This window comes from Phaethon aethereus (assembly GCF_964289735.1).
Source record: "Phaethon aethereus genome assembly, chromosome: 23".
In the NCBI taxonomy this organism is placed as follows: domain Eukaryota; kingdom Metazoa; phylum Chordata; class Aves; order Phaethontiformes; family Phaethontidae; genus Phaethon; species Phaethon aethereus.
The window spans coordinates 3,920,537-3,941,378 of NC_138599.1; the positions used below are offsets into that span (position 1 = coordinate 3,920,537).

At 38.2% G+C, this 20,842-nt stretch overlaps 1 protein-coding gene across 1 annotated transcript; it reads left to right on the forward strand.

Moving 5' to 3' along the window:
• Window positions 1-704: 704 nt before the first annotated feature.
• On the forward strand, window positions 705-18,803 carry JHY (junctional cadherin complex regulator; the record flags this gene model as incomplete). Its single annotated transcript, XM_082009861.1, has 8 exons — window positions 705-1,048; window positions 4,006-4,504; window positions 8,424-8,534; window positions 11,119-11,771; window positions 12,574-12,835; window positions 14,738-14,818; window positions 16,095-16,220; window positions 18,600-18,803. The coding sequence occupies 8 exons, from the start codon at window positions 705-707 to the stop codon at window positions 18,801-18,803; spliced, it is 2,280 nt and encodes a 759-aa protein (XP_081865987.1).
• Window positions 18,804-20,842: the final 2,039 nt, after the last annotated feature.

A 20,842-nucleotide genomic window follows, 5' to 3' on the forward strand; every position in this document is an offset into this window, starting at 1 on the left:
TTTAAAGGGATTGGTCATGCTGTATGCGCTGTGACTGACTATTGTGCATTTCTTCACAAAACACTGCTTTTTTCCTTCCTCCCAGACACTTCATCTTGTAAGTATCTGGTGGTGCAAGTGACTTAGGAACATTTAAATGCAATCAAATGAAAAGAATATCTTCCTAATTTAACAAGTGTTCTAGTTCTTTTCACTGTGTTCTTCTCTGTCACACACACTTTCTTGCCGATAGCTTACATGTCAATATGGTATAAAGTTGAATAAAGAGAACATACAAAGTTTCTTTTCCCTCTCAAAAGTTAAGAGATAAAGTTTTCTTGTTTGTCTTAGCTCCATTTTCTTTTTCAAAAGCTGTTTATACATGATTAGCTTTGTTACCATTAATAGCTTAAAGTAGATTTCATAGCTATAAGTCATGCATTTGCTGTACAGGGACCTCAATATTAATCTGCTTAAAGGAAAATCAGTGTAACAAATGAGAGTAAAGAATTGTTTTAACTATAGAAGGTCAAATTCTGAGTCTAAGGCAATGATACTACCCACAACTCCAGTTTTTAAGAAATATTCTTATAGAGTGAACAACCTTTTTGTGCTTACTGTCATGTTTTCCAAATACAGGGCTGGTGTATACCATCAGTGCAAAACACGGAATGAATTCTTCAGATACAGAGTATATTTCAGTTTCTTCTCCACACGCTTGCAACATGAGTAAAAAACGTGTTCCTCAAAACATACTCATGCAAGCAGATTTCCACCCTGTGAATTGGAAAAGGCAATCTGTAAGCGAAGGGAGCTTTGCCTCAAGTCTGCATGACTCCCAAGAGTCTGACTCTGAAAGCCTTGTTCAGGAGAGACGGTATCAGTTAGAACTCCAGCAGCGGATTCGTGAAACTGAAGAGCTGGTAGGACTGTATTCTGATGAGTTGGAGAATGACAGCTTGGAAGAAGATAGCTTGGAGGAGATGAGTTTAAAAGAACGTGAAGGAGGAGCTGAGTATGACACAAATCAATACACAAATGGAATACAAAAGAATGATGGTAATGGAAGGTAAGGCATAGGATTTTAGTAGATGAGTAGAATAGTTCTGACACTTTAAACCCGTACATTCCTCAGAATATACATGACATCTTCAAGACCAAATTATATTGCCAAAGTGGTATTAAGAGCACCTGCGGACTTAGTTACCGCAAAGATGTACTGTTTCATCTTACCCACATTCATAATTATTACACCCATTTCTCCAACATAGCCTCAACTGTTTATTATGTTGGCTGAAACACCAGCATAGGAGGGTAAGATAGAAAAGAAAACATCCCATGCAAACCTCTAATAGGCTCCCCACATACTGGCTTGAGACACTGCGTACAGAGGTGAGTGCTACATGCCTATTTAGTTGCCTCTAAAACAGACAGGCAAGAAGGTAGGAAGCAGTGAGCAGGTACATGTTAAGCCCTACTCTTCAACTTTACTGGATAAGCTAATGAGGGAGCATTTAGCTATAGTTTCTTCTGGTAAAGGGCTATTAAATGTAGATCTGCTTTTATTCCTGTCTCCTTGATCCAGAGCTGCAGTCAGTGGAAGGACTCCAATGACTGTAATGGGCTGCGGACCAGGCACTACACTATTTAGCAGTACATGCTGGCTACCATCTCCAATAGGCAACCACTGCCATGCAACTGAGACCTTCAGATGGTGCAGCAGCTCTGAGATTATGGGCTAGAGGGTTTCTGGAGCTGGGCTGTGAAAAAGGACCAGATTGAAAACAAGAACCAGGACCAATACATCCTCTTTTTCATTCCTTACACAAAGACTTGTGCTGAGCAAACCAGGCCACTTCATGTATGAAAACTTAGAGGCAAAAATTGGTGGGTTGAATAAATGCAGTTTTGTCCTTACAGCTGTATAAATCTAAAATGAAAATTTCCAGGGGTACTGCCACCTTTAAACATTCTTTACAAAGAATTAACTTGGCGCATAAAATAAAATTTAATTTGCTGTCATATGCATAAAAGGTTTAACACTGTATAAATTGGGAATAATTCTCAAGTTTAAAGGGATTAAATTAAACCTGAAGTAACAATAATGTGCAGTTTCAATTTAATTGTCTACTTAAAATAAAATGGCAAACAAATGAAGGCTAAATGATTAATAGCATGCTTTTATTCACCTCCTCAGCAGGCAAAATGACCAGTTATTGAATATTTTATTTTGAGTGCAAATGATGTTAATTGTACTAGAAACATGTTCTAATTTTTAGTAATTTTTTTGACTGAATGCTATGCTGAATGTGAGGCTCTTCATTAAATGGAAATTTGATTTTATTTTGCTTGAACTCAGCCTAGTAAGTACTCAAATACAGTCCATTAACTGGAGCAAATATCACAGCATATACATATGAAACCCCCTCTCTACATCCATTACTAACCTCGGAATTTGAAGAGGAAATGCTGCATCTGTTGTCTACATACAACACTTTTGTTGATGAGTACAGAGTCCATCTAACCTTTATATCAAGTTGGGGAGTGGAATAAAAGGTGCACTTTTTGTCTGCAGATGATTAGAGATGAAGGAGCTCTTCACACTCATTTTGTTCCCATGCGCTGACCTGGCCTGCATAATACAATTGAGCTGCTGTGCACACATTTCAGCACAATAGAACTCTTTAGCATTATACTGTTATTTGAATCATTGCAATTATATCACATATTTCTGTACTCATTTCAAAATATGGTCACCTATTTCTGTTTACCTGTGTTCTATGACAACCAGGAATAATAATGTTTTCACCAGTGTAAATCATCTAATTTCTAGTATACAGGATACCAAGGCACCAATGCTTACCCGAAATGAAAAGCATTGCTAGAGAAACAGATTATTTTATTATTAGGAGCCACTTGAAATATAGGCATAGGCATGTAACTAATTTAGAAAGGAAGAATAAATGATTTATGGAAATGTTAATATAATTAACTATGCCACTGTCTGGAGAATCCAGCAGATCAGTACATTTCTCTTAATAGGAGCTGAAGAGTCAACCAGGTTTCAGTGCCTATAAATGTCACTCTGAAAGACTGACCATTTGTCAGGGCCCAAGAAACCAGGACTATACTGCAGGTCCAGTTAAGAAAAAATATTTTTTCTCCCATGCTCCTTACTCCTACCACTGCCCGCACGTCTCCTGGAAGCCAACTTGTATGTATTTTGCTCCTGCAGTTGGTTTTCCTCCTGTTGGATCAGACCATAAATCATAAACAGAATCAATTGTGGGTTTTTTAAGGCAGACCATCTTTGTTTGCTTTATGACAAATGGAGTTCAGAGCAATGATTTGGACACTTGTTAAAAAAAAAAAGCCAAACCCACAAACCTTTCTGATTTATGTTTTTCTACACTTATCTCAATTACAGCCTGTTTTTTAATGAGAAGTTACTTTAAGTCTTTTATAGAGAGTTTTTTATTGAAACATCATGATGTTTCATAGGAATGAGAAGAGAGAAAAAAATACAGAGCTGTAGGCTGTTCTTGCTTAGAGAGTCTCAAACTGACATTTGAGAGTGCGATTTTACCAGGAGTATCACTTTTATTTCACACAGCAGAGTCTTTAAAGAATGAATAACGCATACTGTCTTTTATAGGCTACATAATTTTAAAGGAAACAACAGATGCAGTACAATAATTAATTTCATCTTTTAGTTGATTCTATTAGTACTTATCATTTCTATGCTAAATTCAGGATAAAGATTGTATTCTGCTGTGATCTGAATGTTAGGCCAATTTATTATTCACTGTTAATGAAAATTAAAAATTAAGAGGAGGTCCTGCCTAAATTTTCTACTAAAAAAAGTTTGATAAAACATGCCGATCCCACAAATGGCCATACTGTATGCACTGAAATAATTCAGCCGACCATATCTGCAGGACATTTGTTGGCTCAAATTGCACACTGAAATAATAAAGAATTTATAAAATTTATACATAAATAATTTTTATTTTCTTTTTTAAATAGGAAACAACAGCCTGTGGACAAATATTTCAGCCTAAGATACAATCCTAACTGGAAGAACACAAAAGAGGTAGCAGAATTTTCTGAGGCAGAAAAAACACATCAAGTTGCCAGAGGAAGCAGTGTGGACTTTTCACAAGATTCATTTTACCTCCATTCCAGTGGCTCCCCAGAAGAAAAGAATCAACAGGAGGCAAAGTCACAAAATTCATTCTCAGAGTTTGGTACAGAATTACTAAGTTTTCATGAACCAAATGCCATGGTCAGTAATAAACCTTTTAGGTTACATACCAAAGGGAAAGACTCTGCAGACGGCTGTCATTTCAAAGATAGTCCCAGTACATATGGCAGTGCTTTTTCTCTTCAGATTCAAGAACGCCGACCACAAAGAGCAAAAAAAGACTTTGTGGAAAAAAATAAACGGACTTTAGGATTACATTCAGAGAAGATAAATTCCTATCTTCAATTACACAATAAAAAGCAAGAAGTTCTTCAAGAGCAGGTAGGTAACTTTTACACGTTTTCTAATTGGTATCAACTGAGGACTGTCTAGTGTTAAAATGGAATAGCTGCATGATCCAGTTTGCAGAGGAGGTAAGTAGATTTACAATCTGTCATACAACTGGTAAGTTTTGAATTCCAGTGAGAATCTTGTTCACCCTTTATGAAATAATGGACAAGTCCTCAGTTACTCGCAACCCCAGTGATGGCCTTGTTACAAGCCAAGTTAAGCTACGTATATTGTTGGCCATGAAGCATGTCTGCATGGTCACAGAGGTACTCTCTCACTAGTTTTTAATCTTGATGCTAAAAATACACTGTCTTCCTTCCTGTGGGATCTACATTGCACCTTATCAGTGGTTCTTTTTTTGCTGCCTCTGATTTTTCTGTGTTTGGCCAACATGAATTTGGTGATAATTATCTCTGCTAATAGCATATTCCAAGTTTTGCTCAATGCAGCAAATGCAAATTGCTTCTAATAGCAGAACACTCAAAAAATTTTAACTGCAGTAGGAAACCTTGATGTCACCACTTGGCTTAAAAAGCTGTATTAGTGTTTTTCCATACACATTGATCATAACAAAAAAGTGCATGTGAAGTTACAATTGAGTTTAAGAACCAGAAAACACATTGTGGTCACACTGCTTCTAAGGGCCATGCACACTTTTGCTTATCACTGTCATTTAGGGCCACATATGTAGGAATATCCTAGAAAGATGTGTCAGATTTGGGTGGTCAGACGACCCTTTCCCCCTACTCGCTTTCTCAGCCAGGCCAAACCTTATAGCTGACGTCAGTCAGCAGATACTAGTCATTGGGATTCGAAGGGCCTAGCTTTCTTATGATTGGTGGTGAAATGTCAGACAACTTGTATTAAGGATTAAGTGGAAATGTAATTACAGTTCCTAATGAACGATTATACATGAGTTTGTTGCTTTTACTTGCTACTGATTATGCAAAATGGGAAGGTGGGCGTCATTGAATCACTCCATGAGTTGCAGCGTAGAAAATTCTCAACTAGCAAAACTACAGAGACTTTCTGCTTCAAGTGTCACATTTTCCAAGGCTAATGAACAGTTGACACAACACTAGAGGGCATCTTCTGACTGCATTACAATGAGTGTAACAGTGAACAAAGTTTTTTCTAGCAGAGCTATTAAGAGCATTTGGTTTTTTCAGTTATAATTTCGTGGACAGTAAAAATAATTAGTGAAGATTGATGCTAATTAAAGCTGTGTTGATATGATTATGTTTACTATTTGGGGAATTCTGAAAATGTTTCATATGTAGGTATTGGAGCCAGGGATCAGGACTTCATTGTGTAGACACTATTCAGAGATATGTAATAGAAAAAACCAATCTGTTAAAATCAAGGCTATGTTCCAAGATTACCTTGCTGAAGTAGCCATGGGGACAGCAGAGCTGTATGTAGAAAGGTGTGGTTTTTACCTCGACAAGTTAATACAGCCGCAACAGCATCACCACCTACTGTCAGCTAGCTTTGTATTTGCTGTGGATAGGCATAGGAAGAAGTACTTACCTCTCTTGTTCTTAGTCGAGGCATCCATTGCTCCATCTTGTTGGAGTGGGTGAAAGAAGGCCTGACAGAAGCATCTTTTTGACCAGAGCTGGCCCATGAGCCAACTTTTGTCACTTCATCTGGAAAACTATATCAAAAGTGCAAAAACACCAAGTACACAAAGAAGCAAACAAGCCACGTGTCTTCTGCTGGAGCAATCAAACATGTTCTGAATACTGGTTTTTCCTAAACTGGGTTATTTTGAGCTTTGCAGAATGTTGAAGCTGCTTTTATTGGTAAAATCACTGTTGGCTGTCAGGTACTGTGGTAGTGAAATAGCGTTTACACTGACGTACTTTGCATACGGCTTTTTTCAACTGACATAACAACAGGCAAAATATTTGTGGCCTTGTTCTTGCAAGATTTCAGCTGTTATCTCTGTGCATACAGACAGCGGGCTGTATGTACCAAAACATACCATAAACATGTGTTGATCTGTATATTTACTAATTTATATAGCATATTATAAAGCATCAAGTTCTTTGCAGTGTTGCCTGATTCTTTAAGAACCTGATGATGAGTTTCTTTGAGAGAAAGAGAGAGAAGTAGTGGCCCAATCTAGCTCAGCTGTACTCAATACGAGTTGCTTTCCTACCTACAAGCCCCTTACTTCAAAGCAAGGAACATAATGTACAATTTTTTAATGGCTCTAGACCAAGGCACTCAGACTCTCTGTGCACTGCGCCTTACCTCAGTGTAAACACCTAATCAAGATTGCCTGCGCTTCAACAATAGCAGCCAAATGCAATTCGAGAACCACAAGCCTTTGAAGTCCTCACTGCAAAGGCCGGTTTTCTAGTCTGGGATAATGACATGCCATGATTGCTGTCTTTGTTGTATCTTTTCAGTAGAGAAGCAATTATGGGCCTCAATTTAACAGAATAGGCATTACACAGCTTATGATGCTCAAAATGCAATTTCATTTGATCATTTTCTCAATTTGATTGGTATTAATAGAATAGTTCACAAAAAATGCTGGCAGAGGTTGTGTCCCGCTCCTCTTTCAAAGAGATAATGTAGAAGTATGCTTTACCTGCCCAGTAAACTATCAATACAGTGAATCAGTTGGTTCCACCAAAAACATCTTACTGACTGCAAAGCTGTATCTATCCATAGTTCAGGAAACCTGTGTGATAACTTTTAATTTGTGAACTTTTCTAGTCACGCCTAATAGAATCTGCATCGCCATTTGGAGCAATGAGATCACCTGAAAACTCAGCAATAGACCCCACCTACCTTTTGCTAGTTGTCCTAATCTCTCACCCCCAAAAAGGAGAGGCTCAGCTCCCCAGAAGGATTTAACTCTTCCTTCACACTGATTTCAGCATTATGATTATCCATTAATAATTCTCTTGGTCACAAATATTTTACCAGTATAAGTTCTCCTGGGTTAGCCAACATCACTCTGCAGTGGTGCATAGGCACTTCTGCCACAAGCATGAGTCCAGTACATAGTTAGCTGTAGTGTCTTTACGGTGAGACTGCCTAACTACAGATGTAATTGAGGTCACACCTGCTGTAGTACTTAGCAGGATAGCTTGGGACAACACAAGTATAAATAAAAAATAAAAAAGCATTGGTTTTTGTGAAGTTTCATAGATTGGGAAAAAAAAGTTTGATGCTTTCAAGAAAAAAAATCATTATTGCCATATTTATGAGGAAATCTCTTGGCTTTGAAATCTGTAGTGCCAGCAACCACCCTCAAAAATTTGCTCAAATCTGATTTGCAGCCATCGTGCAACCATGACTGTGGCCACATGAAGATGTTCTTCTTTTTTGTGGGCTCGTTATTTTGCACAAGCTGTTTGATATTGTTGCCAGGCTATGTGTATTAGATGTTTTATTTCTGAAGATACTCCTTGTACTTTTCTACCAACCTTACTATGTTTTGCCATCTTTTTCTCTTATTGTTTAAGACATTGCTATGGGGTGTGTCATCCATCAGTATCTTGGTACACTTGATGATTGCTTGGACAATTATGATTGTCTAGTTGATTTTCTGTTATTAGGTACATCCACTGGCTCTCATATAAATGGAGAAGCCCAGACATTTGAGAATTACAAATAGGTTTTGGTGCTGCATACGTCCTGCAATTTTCTTTTCCTTTCTTCTTCTTAAAAGCAGAAGGAATACTCCCTACTACCACACCACTGTTAATTGGGTTTTTGCTTCCTTTTTCATTTTCTCTTTTAGCCATTCATTTCCTTGTTATATATTACATAATGCATAACTTTAGCATTCTAGCTTTAACAGGAGGTGAATTATTTCTCATTCTTTCCCCAAGACTTTTAAAACCTTTCATCTGGTTGGGCTGTGGCCATAAACATTCTTGGTTTTTAGGTTACAGATCCTAAAACTGTTGATGAGGAACCAGTTCAGAGTGTCCTACCATTCCAGACTGTGAAAATGGCGCCTGAAGACAAATGGTACCTGAAAGCACAGCAGCTCAAGGTTCCTTTTAGACAGAACATGATAATTGAAATATATATGTAAAAGCATTGAAGTTTGAATATTTAAAGCTGTAATCTCATTACTTTTAAAGTAGCAATTACTGACAATAAATCCTTAGATAGATATCAGTAGATAATCACCAAAATTGAATGCATATGCTGCTTTATATACTGAATGATTGTAAATCAAAATAGATCCCAAATCCCAAGAAATTCTGAGCTTAAATGATCATTTCTACTTAGGACATTATTTGGTTGATAATAATGTAATAGTGCAAACTAGTACATGGTCTTTTCTGATGGTTCATGAGGATTCTGAGCTAGAACTTAACTATTGTTGTGTTACTTGTCCCCTAAAATCCCTGTGACCTTCAAGGGGTTACCATAAAACAGAAAATGTTACAAATAGAAGAAGTTGCACTGACCTCCTTCATACACAAGTCTATAGATAAGTCTATAGATCTGTTTTATGCTGGCCTTTCAAACCAATGCAATGGGATAATCTTTGGAGCAGTAAAAGAGACTAGGTTATCATCACTGATGAAAAACCAAGAACTTCAGAAACAAAACTACAAGCCAGCTGGAACTCTTATTGGCAAAACTAGTTACTCTCTTTGTATTACAAGTATCTGAAGTAATTCAGGCAAACTGTTTAAATTCCCCACTGTTCACTTAAGACTGGAAGCTATACTTCTATAAAGGACAAATAAGATTTTATGCTGCTATTCATTGTAAGAGATGTGCTTTGTATATGGAATTTCAGAATGAAGGAGGTATTTTACAGGGCTGCTCATTCCATTTAAATGGGAAAAGATTGGCCTGGTCCCAGTTTGGCAGCAGTTCATGCTTTCCACCAGTGGCACAGTATGCCAGAACATTAATGGTTACAGCAGAGGTCGAGCTAACAAATCATCATCTTGGCACCAGGAGTCAGGATTCCCCAGTGCTAAAGCTTTCGCCAAAACATTCTGCTTTATATGTGGATTTAATACCTACCATTAAGTAGTTATTCTGAGTGCATATGCTATGTAGTGATTGCAAGTGTTACTAACAAAAGAACCCTAGAGAGACAGGAGGATGAAATGGAGGATTTTAGCGCTGACAAAGATTAAATGGACTGAGAATGGATTTGTATATTCCCTAGAAGGAAAGCCATGTCTTTCCTCAAAATGGGCCACACCTGATGCTGTAATTGGAAAGTGATAAATCTTAAATAAACTCCAGCTTTAGAGTATGCCAATTTAGCTCAAGACAGTAGTCCTGGTGTGCTTAAATTCTTAAATTGTTTCTTATCATTTGGATAGTGTTTTGCAGGATACAAGGCAGGGAGGAGTGCTTGGTTTAGAAATTAAATCATTTAGATCATTGACATCAGTCTGTTTCTACTGTGGACCAGTCTAGTAGTGTACACATGGCCATCTTTTCCTGAAATTTAGTACAGTTTACTTTCATTAGAGCATAAAAATCAAGAACTGATTGACAGGTAGTTGACAGTGAGCTACCACTTGTCTACAGGATTAGAAACAAGTAGTCCTGTGCATTTAAGGGCACCTATTTTTGCACCTCATTCAGATAAATCTCCTTCATTCCATATTTACCATGGCATCATTTCTTAGATATTGTTTGCATCTGTGAGGAACCGTTTTTTCTGCTCCAGAATTTGTCTCAGGCCATTAAGCAAAGTTTTGTTGCAGTATTATGCATTGTCTGTGCAGCACCTGAACAGCATCTGTGCTTCTGTTCTTGACTAGGGGTTCCTACATAATTTATTTTTGGATCAAGTCTAGCCAGGCCATCACCTGGTCAAGCCACAAGGATAATTTACTGAGTCAGGGTTAGATACAAGCAGCACGGAGTGATTTTGATGAGTCAAATCAAACTTGTGCAAACTGGCCTAACTTACTGTATATGTACTGTAATGTACCATCAGTACATTAAAGAACTGTTATAATAGTTGTGAAGGACCGATTTCTTTAAGGCCCCCTCTATCAGGACATGTTTTGTTAATTCCAAAACCCCAAACCCAAAGCCTTACAAATGCCACAAAGACTGTTCTCCATACCATACTAGACTTCAGGACACAGATGCTTTTCCTTTTACACTCTCTGCTAAGAGCTCACTTTTAAAACTAATTTCCATCGCGATACTCATTCAGCTGTATAAAACATTGCTATAGCCCTTTTCTAGTTGTGAGTGTACATTAAACAGGGGTGGCTGGCGCCATACATCCCTGATTTTGAAAGGGACAGATGATTACGCACTCTAGCCTGTTCAGGCCTGTTCGAGGCACCACATCAACACACGTTCAAAGTTCCATACATGTTCAGAACTCAGCTTCGTTGTAACCTGCACAGCTTTTTAAGGGCTGTCTGAAATAAGAATGTTGTCCTGAATTAGAATCATAGAACATGGTGTAACCTAGTCAAAACATCAGTCAATCAGTTAATTTGTAGAATTCTAAGAAATAGCTACATGAAAGGCATTGTGACAGGCAAACTTACCCATACACTTGTATATTGTTGATCTTAATGAACATGTAAACAGCAACCACTGAAATTCACCCCACTTTTGCTAACTTGTTTTAGGATCACCAAAACAAGTCCTCCCAGAGAAATAAAACAAAATCCAACCAGAGTCTCAAAGGCAGAGCTTTCACAAGGAATGAAAGCCAACAACCACCAGGAAGACCAGCAGAACCGAAGTCTTGGTACCACAGGCACCAACAAATACCAGAATTTCAGACTGCTCCCATGCAGGCAGTGGAGCAAGACAACAGGACCACACTGCAGAAATGGCTGTATCCAAGTCCTTCTGGTGGCCTTGACACTAGTACAGCAGCAAATTCAGATTCTTGCTTAAATAGTTTCCCAAATTCAAGACATTTTGTTAATCAGGATTCTACCACTTCTACCTATCCTTTTCATCCAACATTACATAAAATTAACCCAGCAGAGGTTATATCTCCAGCATATACCAGCAAGGAGAACAAGAAATATCAGCATGATTCTCCAAATAGCCTTCCACATGACCAGCAACCTTTATACAACCATGTCACTGTGCAGCTTTTTGCAAGAGATAACAGTACCAATGGTCAAGCACATCCAAATCGGAGGAATATTTCATCTACTTTCAATGCCAATTTTCAAGAATTGGTGAAGGATCAAGTATCATTTCAGGATTGCAAAAGACTCATTTATGCAGATAAAAGGTATCAGAACTATGCTATCAGTACTTTATGGTAAAGATATAAGAGTTGAAATAGTATTACCATAACACTATGGTGCCCAGAAAAAACAGAAGTGGACAAGAAAATGTTTTAAGTCCGAAGTATAAAATTATTTTGCTACAAACCTGCCACTATAGCTTACTACTAACTTAAGATTCATTACATCTATTGATTTTTAAATATGGTATTAGAAAAGGAGGGATTTGAACTCCAGGCTCTCTTGCACATAGAATTTTCCACAATTGAAAGCTTTCTTCTGAAAGGCTAGAAGGTGAAGTTTGAAAAATAGATAGCAAAGAGCACTGTGCATAAACTAAGTCTACTGCTAGCTGCATAGAGTTATATCAAAACTTGCCTTGCAGGGTGAATATCCAGAGTCATTCCAGTGCCAATTCTGGCTCACTAAACATGGAGAAGGGCATGAAAATCCTTAGTTATGTAGAATGTTACCTGCCTTGATAAAGATTAAGGTTTTATTTCACACAGACAATTCGTTCTTTCAGTACTCGGCAGGCCTGATCCAAGGCCATTTGAAAGGTAGTTTTCATTGGCTTAAGCTAGCTTTGCATCAGCCTGAAAGTTCCCCCATCTATAATTTTTCCATTTAATTTAAACAGTTTCCATATACTTGGGTGCGAGCAAAGTCAGTCATTGTGAAATATCCATCTTTCCATCTTCATGTTCCCAGTATATTCTGTGAGCAAGGATCATTCCGTGTACAGATTGCTTGTTGAACTATCTGCTATATACAAATAAAGATTATTATTTTTCCCCCTCTTTCTTTTTTGAGGCCTTCTCAATCTTCTGTTCACAGTTCACTAACAGCCCCTTGTACAAGCTCCCAATTTACACACATGATGGAGCAACATCACCAAGAAATCAGTCGTTTGACAGAAGCTCACTTAGCTGACACGCACTTCTTCAGCCTACTTCCACCTATAATCCCACAGGTAGAAGGTGGTTCAGAGGTAGATCCAGAGAGTGGTGAAGGAAATCAAGTGAAAATAAGCCGAAGTAACTCAGAAGGATATCTCATGCAAATGGAAAAGCAAAACCAGCCTAAAGTCAGCAAGAAGGTAAGCAAATAGGTGTGGATTGGATGGTTTTGCATTTCTAGTCCCCCCTCTGATTAATATTTTTTTCTTAATAATCCAAAGATCTTCACCAAAAAAAAAAAAAAAGGAATGGGGACTGAGAAATATTTCATTGTTACAGAGAGCACACTGACACTTACTGACTTTCCCAGAGCATTAAAAACAGAGGAACAAAGGTGGAAACAGACACTAAAATCATTTTAGTCTAAGGAGCGAGGCGGTTCACCGCCACCTCTCCGTATGTCACTTCCAGTCTTGATTACCTCTAAGAACACACAGAGCAGTGTTTGTCCTTTTAAGTTTTCCAGTGATAAAATGATTTAGAATAAAGCTATTTGTATAAAGCAGCAGGTAGCCAGGCCTCAGATCTGAGCAAACCATTATCCTGGTCATGCTCATTTACTATCCAACTGCAATCTCTTGGTTTCCAAGGGAATAAAACTGAGCAACAACAAACTTAGAGGATTTGTAAAGCTAAGTGCATAAACATTATTACAAGTCTCCTGATGATCCCATTTTGGTCCTTACTAAAACTTTGTTCTTTTTCTCTTTTCTGTGTGTCCAGTTTCATACTGTAACCAGTTAACACAGATGCAGTGGAACAGCATAGAGATATCCCTGTGTGTCCATGACAAATTAAATGTTTAAGAAGTTAGCTCCAAGTCTCAGGACAGACAAACTAAGCTGGAATAATTACTCATGTGTTTCATCTAAGAGGCAGTTTGTGTATTGCTGCTTGAATGCCTCTAAGAAGAATTTGCTGGATTATGATAGTAACTGAAGGGCAGATTTCCTTCCCTTTCTGTTCCCCTGAGTTCAGACCATTGTTTCTGTCCTGTATCTTCAATTGCTTTCTCACGCTTCATATGTGAGGAATGCCGCAGAAAATAAGAGTGTTTATGTCTCTCAGAAAAATCCAGCTTTTCCCAATAAACAAATGCAATCATACTCATCGTGTGAAGTGAGAAAACCCTGATTTTGTTGTAGACAGCTAAATGTACTCTTCACAGTGCCTTAAAAGTTAGGTGTGAGTATATCACAAAACAATAGAGATAACTGATACAAAGATGTAAAATTCAGTCCATAGAACTAGTTTCTCTGCAGCTGAGTTTAAATTGAGCATGCCCTTTGAAGAAATGCACATTTTATTTGCATATAGAAATTTCTTGGTGTTTTTGCATTACTCTGTGATTGAAATTACTACAGAGCTGATAATAATGAGTTTCCATTGACAAGTTTTTAAAATGTAGTCTAGTTCTAAAAACTGATCTAGTGTTCTTGAAAGAGCTATAAAAGATTCTGGAAGTATTGGGGTCTTTGTAGTAATGTCATGAAGTATTGAAATGGCATCACCCATCACTCATCTTCTGTCTTCCCTATGCACTTGTAAAGCTTTTACTGTGCTGCAAGGCATGTATTTTTCAACCATCTGTGAACAATTTTCCATTGCACTTTTGAGAACAAACAAAAATTACTAATAACATTTGCCTAATTTTTTTACCACCAAAGTCAGGTACTTTTAGCTGCTTCTCTTGTAACAGTTTCTTTGGAGTTTCATTCTAATAAGTCAAATGGGTCACTTTAAGCTGTTTAAAAATAAAGCTCACAAAAGATCATTTTTGACTGAGAACATATTGCTTTGTGATTGGGATGATTGGCAATTACCCACCTAGATTCTAAGGAAATACAGTGTAATTTGACTTGTGCAATTAACTCGATCTTTTTGATCACTGACAGTCCTTAAAATGAGACATGCCAGAGGTAAGACTGAGACTGCAAGCTGAATCCTGCTCTTATCTTGGGTGCCCGCTACAAGACTTGCTTTAATTATGCTCTCCCTGAAATTATATGAAATGAAATCTGTCACTGCTGTTTGTTTTTCAGCCATATAGCTCAAAAGCCTACATAAACCTGAATGTGAAGCTTGGAGGCCTTGGACCTGACTATGAATCCATCAAAGAGAAAGTACGTGGTCCCTATTACATGATCTGCTTTTCAGTTGTGCAAAGTGAACTTAGGCAGGGGAGAATGGCAAAGAAATAGCTGCTGAGAAGCAACTTACATCCGTCTGGTACTTCATGTTCTTGACTCTAGGACTAGCTTGAGATCCTAAGGGGAGATTCAAAGAGAAGGAAAGACAACTGTATTGTGGATAATTTTAACCCTTTAATTTTGTACTTCCAGAAACAGGGAGTAGTTCAGAGGATTCAACAGGGCTGATTGCACATCAGTAAATTATATGACTGAGATGCATTGTCATTCCCAGTGTAGAAGGTTTGCCTAACCTTCAGAGTGGAAGTAAAAGAAGAAGTTGTGTAAACACAAGAAGAAAATAGCTGGATGTGCGTTACCCTGTTGAAACGGAGACAGATTGTTCAGAACAAGTATCTGAACAATTGGTATCCTTTGACCTGTTCTCTACTGATAATGAGGGTCTGGTAGCAGCTGTATATATAAGGTGCTGAAAACTCTGTCCTGCATGCTTTGAGACCCTATTAATCTGACAGCAGGTGCTTTATATGGCATTCTTTATAGAAACATTTTAGGACAGCAGGAAGGAAAAATGATAAAATGATCATTCCTTTGGAGTCATTGAGAAGCCTCTGTATTTTCTTCCTCCTTGTCATAAATGAAACAAATTAGAAATCGGAAATTGGAATGGACAGAGTGGTGCATAGCCCAGGACCCTGTGCATTTTTAACACCATCATAACACTTCTAGAACCTGGCATGCCACTGGGGTATCATTGCGTTGAAAGGAAGTAATTGACATCGGCTGATAACAGGGGCAAGGTAGAGCATACTGCTGAATTTGAGCATAATGAATTGCTGAAAATATAAAGACACAGAATATCAGTTAAGTAAATGAAGCATGTCATTCAGGGCCTTAAAAGTAAGTACAGAGGTTTTAAAAGTCATTGCAAATGCTGACAGAAATTAGCACAGCCATTTTAGAACTGAACAGATATATTGAAACATTCAGAATAAAGATGCATCTGTTGCAATTCTGTTGAGCTCTATCCTCAATACGGTCCAAGAAAAAGCTCTTAAAAAGGAAGAGTGACTAAAAAAGCTGTGCCATTTATCAGGATTTCCTGTTGTGTTCAGCTGAGGAATGATCAATAGCATAGCCAGGTTAAACAGCAACAGAGGTGTAAATGGAAGTCTCTGGTGGAAAGAGTGTTTCATTGATGGATCCACTGAGATATTTAATTAACCATACACTTTTTTCCTTTTGGCAGAAAGAGAAGTTAAAGCAACAAAGGGAATACGCAAAACAAATTAAGGAACATAATATGAAAAACATTGCTTCAGTTCAGAGGTTACCTACAAAACCCCAGGTCATATCTTCAGTGTCAAGACAGAAGGTAAGAACAGAGTCCCTTTAAAATGCATGCAGGGAGAGATTCTGGACTTTGCACAAAGAAAAAAAAAGCATAAATTTAACTCACAGTAGGCTGAAATAGTTTCTCCATTTTGCTTTACCTTTTAATAACTCTAAGGACTTCTGCTCTCATGGGATCCTGGCAAGTGCTCAGCTGTGAATCTATTCTGTTACAGCTGTAGGTGAATGCCAAAGGTTGCCGATTTCTTTGTCAACAGCAGTCTTCAGTCCATGCATCTGCCTTGCTCTTCATGAGAGTGTACCAAGTGAAAATGGAGCAGTATTCCATCCAAGCTACCAGCACGCAACTTGGCTTATACAGCTAGTGATGCTTTCCTGGGGAAGGGTGGGAACAAAGGAGAGTGGGACCCTGCTAGGAACATTACCCAGTGCAGCACATGCTCTGCTTCACATCAGTGGTAGAGGCCACAGTACTGCAGAGTGCACTCTTCTAATGGACCACAGATATCCTCTTCTTAGTCTATTATCCACCTGCCTGTCAGTCTCACTCACAAATTCTTTTCACTTCAGTTGCATAGCTACAGTAATTGGTCTTATTTTTCAAGCCCATACAACATCACTTTAGCCTTCACTGGCCTTCAAAAATAGTCCAAATGAGCAACAACTGGCTACGTGACAGTGGCATACATTAACAAACAAAGGGAGCATCTTTTCCCTATTGCAGGAAGTAATAAAGCTCTGGAAACAGCATGTATTTTATCCAATCAGTTCTGCAGGAGCTCACCTGCCTGGTGCTGAAAGCACACTAACAGGTATTTCTCCAACGTGATGAATGAGACCTGCATGCTTCGGAAAGAAAGTTTTGGAGTTTAATATCAGTTGAATTCCTCAGTTACCTGCATTTATTTCCAAACCTCACATAAACCTCATACAAAGAGATGAAACTGCATTCTTTGGATGTCAAAAGGGCTTTGGATTCCTTCTGAAGACTTCGCAGACACTCTTTCACCAAGATTATGAGATAATGCAACTTCCACTTGAGACATAATAGGTGTTTCCAAACACATGCCAGGGAAATGCAGACACCAAAAAACGTCCCAGGTTAAACCAGGGCACTCTCAGTTTCAGGATTTCTGTAATACTGTTTCCATTCCCTCTGCAAGACAGCCTTTCAGGTTCCATACGTCATTGCATACTATTTGACACTCTTACAGGTATCTGTTTTGCATTCGTCTTTCAGCACGGCCCTGCTCAGCTTCAGTGAGACATGTCAGATCTAGAATAACAGCTTGAGTACTCACATTTTTCTTTTTAATTTTGATAGTTAGGCCTATTATGCAGTAGAACCTAAACCCAGTTAAACAGAACTTACATAATTGTTTGCACAATATAGTCTTTACCTCTGCGTCACATTCACACATGCAAGTTTACCTACATACTGCTACGGAAATACATACTTGAAAAGCACATGATAAAAGGAAACACTCGGCCAGTGTAGGAAGGACAGTTCTTCAAGATACGCTGTCCCTGTCAGTATTGCATTACTGCCCTCCTTTCCTATGCTGCTTCACGGTATATTTGTTCAGCATACACACACTCAGAAGCAGAAAAGAATTGGAATGGTGATTTTTTTCATGCTGCTGTCCATATTCTCAGTATAGTATGTGTGGGTCCTGCGCAAACTGGGTGCTGCTGGTAAAGAAATCTCCAGTCACGGTAGAATATGCATGGTTATACCAAAACTCTGGGAACTCTGTGAGAGACAATTCTTTGTTTTACTCTGAAACAGTTGTCTGGTAATGGTTGCCATGTCTAATACCCTCCTCGCTTGTTCAGAAATCTTTCTGTGTTCAGAACTGTGTTAGCTTTGAAATAAATCAAAAAGGAATTTGGCAAGGCATTCTGTTAAATAGGGTTCCAGAGAATTTAAAACTATTACCTAGACTTCATTTCAAAACTTGTTTTAACATTTTAGGCCTTTCAATACATCAATTCCTTAGAAGTTGTCATAGGAACACTCGGTTTCCATCCTTGTCCTATTAACCTGCAGAACTCCCTGCTATAAGATATGACTCAGGACAAGCGCTTAATGAGGCTGGAAAAAAAATTTTTGTTTATAAACTTAATAGATTTCTTTCTTGGAGGAAAAACACTGCTTCAAGATTTAAGGTGGCCCCCAGTGGTTGTGTCAAAAAGCAAATCTCCTTGAGGTGGGTTATTTTGCTCACTGCAAGAGGTTTCTTGTAGTTGCTACTGAAGCATCTAGTATTGAACGCTGTCAGAAACAAGATCAGGAATTAGGAGAACTATTAATTTGACTCAACATAGAAACACCTAAATTTTCTTGGAAATATTGGTCAAGTTTTGTCTTAATCAGTTACCCCAATTTTCATGGTTTTAGGCACTGGAATATGCTAAGAAGATTCCTAGACCAAAGACTTTCATGGCAAGACAATCAGATGAAGAGGTCAAAGAGGAAAGTGTTCTGCCACAGACTTTAAATGGAGACAGTTTACCTCAGATTGCATCCTTGGAAACTTTGCAAAATAGACACGAGAAGGAGAAGCAAGTTGTAGCCGCTTTCAGAACCCTTCATATCCTATAAGTATTTTGAAATTATTAAGGATACCTTCAAGACAAAAATGTCTGAACTATTTAATTATGAGCTATGACCATCACATACCAATTTACCATTCCACTGAAATATAAACTGGCTTAAGTTTAATCATTGTTAAATTTTAGAATCAGTTCTACTATACCTAATTTTTAAAAATGTAAACAGTTGCATATGTGGCATTTAAAATATGGTCATCTCTGTCATTTTTCTTTGAAATCAACTGATCTAGCAGTTGGATCTTTGAGACTAATCAGCTGTTGGCTTGTCACAGCTGGATCATTTTGGGGCATGTCAAACATATGGGCCTATCTACAAAACCTTACAAATAAACATCAGTTTCATTTGATGATCTTAATACCAGCAATGTTTCTCTTTTTGAAAACTTTGGCAGACTGTCCAGAAATAAAGCAAAAAATAATCTACTGCTAGTAAGAAAGAGAACAAAAATGTTCACTAAACATAGCAGTTGGTAATGATACAATAGTAATTATTCAACTGTTATTTTGTTATCTGTTAGTGAATAGCTGTCACATCAAGACCAAAATTTTGAAGCTTCATCTGGGACAAGAAGATTCAAAACAAGTACTGGCTGATCATGCAGACAATCTGTTATTAGCCAGAAGCAGTTGGAAAATATATTGAGTAACTAAGGATAATTGAGAGCTACATGTTTGAGAGGAAGCAGCTTTTAACAGATTAAATCTATAAAAATAACAACAAACAGATGGGTTTCTTATGATGGTTCCATTTCTTCAACTTAGTAAATTATTAATTAAGTCAACATATGAAATATGATTAGAACACACAGCAAGGGAATTTTGAGGAAAACACTCTAAAATCTTGTAGAAAATAGGCTAGTTAAAAGGGAAAAAAACCCCACAAACCAACAACCTTGTGATTATGTGTAATTGCTTTATCCAATTTATTAGGTCCCCTTTTGTATGGGAGGAGAGAGAGAATTAGTCTTTGTGCAAAAAAAGGGTTCGAGTCTCCTTGAAGGAGGCTAACAATGGAAAGGTAAGGCGGGGAATGAAAGAGAAAGTATCTTTGAAATGGCTTTCTCTGTTTCTAGATGCACCTTTTGTTAAAGGTAAAGATAGAAGTATGTAAGACACGTTTAACACGTTTCTGGGTTAACATTTCATTGGCTGGATGTCTCACAGGAAAGATAATTCTCCAGTAGGTGTACAGTGAAGTCAAGGCATTGGAGGTATGACATATATTGCTGGAAAATACCTACCTTTCATTTTATAGAGTCCTGGGTGAGTTTGACCTAGATCCTACAGTCCTCAGAATGCCTCAGTCCTCCTGAAAGTGGGTGAGTTGCTGAAATACACCCTGAGGATCTCCAGTCAGGCTCCCAACCTAGTGTGGGAAAAACTGATTACCATAGCGCATCTCTCCGTCATGGAAAAGGGACATGTTCCTTTCTCTAAAGCCCTCCTGACCCACCTGAGAGACAGGAAGCTCTCCACCCTGTTGGTTGCTTCCCACCACGTGTGCTGAGTTAGACCGTTAGACTTTGCAGGCCTAAGTGTGTGACCGTACATAATCTTTGGGAGAGACTCGGTGGAAGGAGCGTCTTCCAATGTGGGGAATGTGGGTCAGGTTGCAGGGGAAATGTTCTGCGTATTGAAGTGCAGCACTGGACATCTTCAGATGGCTGCTGCAGCTTCTGGAACAGGACCATCCTCTGCCTCAGCCCCCTTTCTCCTCGCCTTTGGGTAGACTGCATTTGCCCCCTCTTTGTAGAATGTGCATGCCTGTGGTACGATCCATCCAGCTAGACTGGGTAAGTGTTTCCATGCTCTGCCAGTTGCTGCTTTTCTACTTTTATTTTCAAACCGAATGGTAACACTTTGAAGCATTTCTGATTAGGGAACCTCAACTTGTTGTTTCTGCTTAAAAGTGATAATCCCCCCTTAATACAAACCTCAAGTACCTATTTTAATGAAACCTTCAGATGAATATCAAAGAGCTATTTACTCGTATCTAATATTTTAATTAGATTATATTCTCAATTTAAC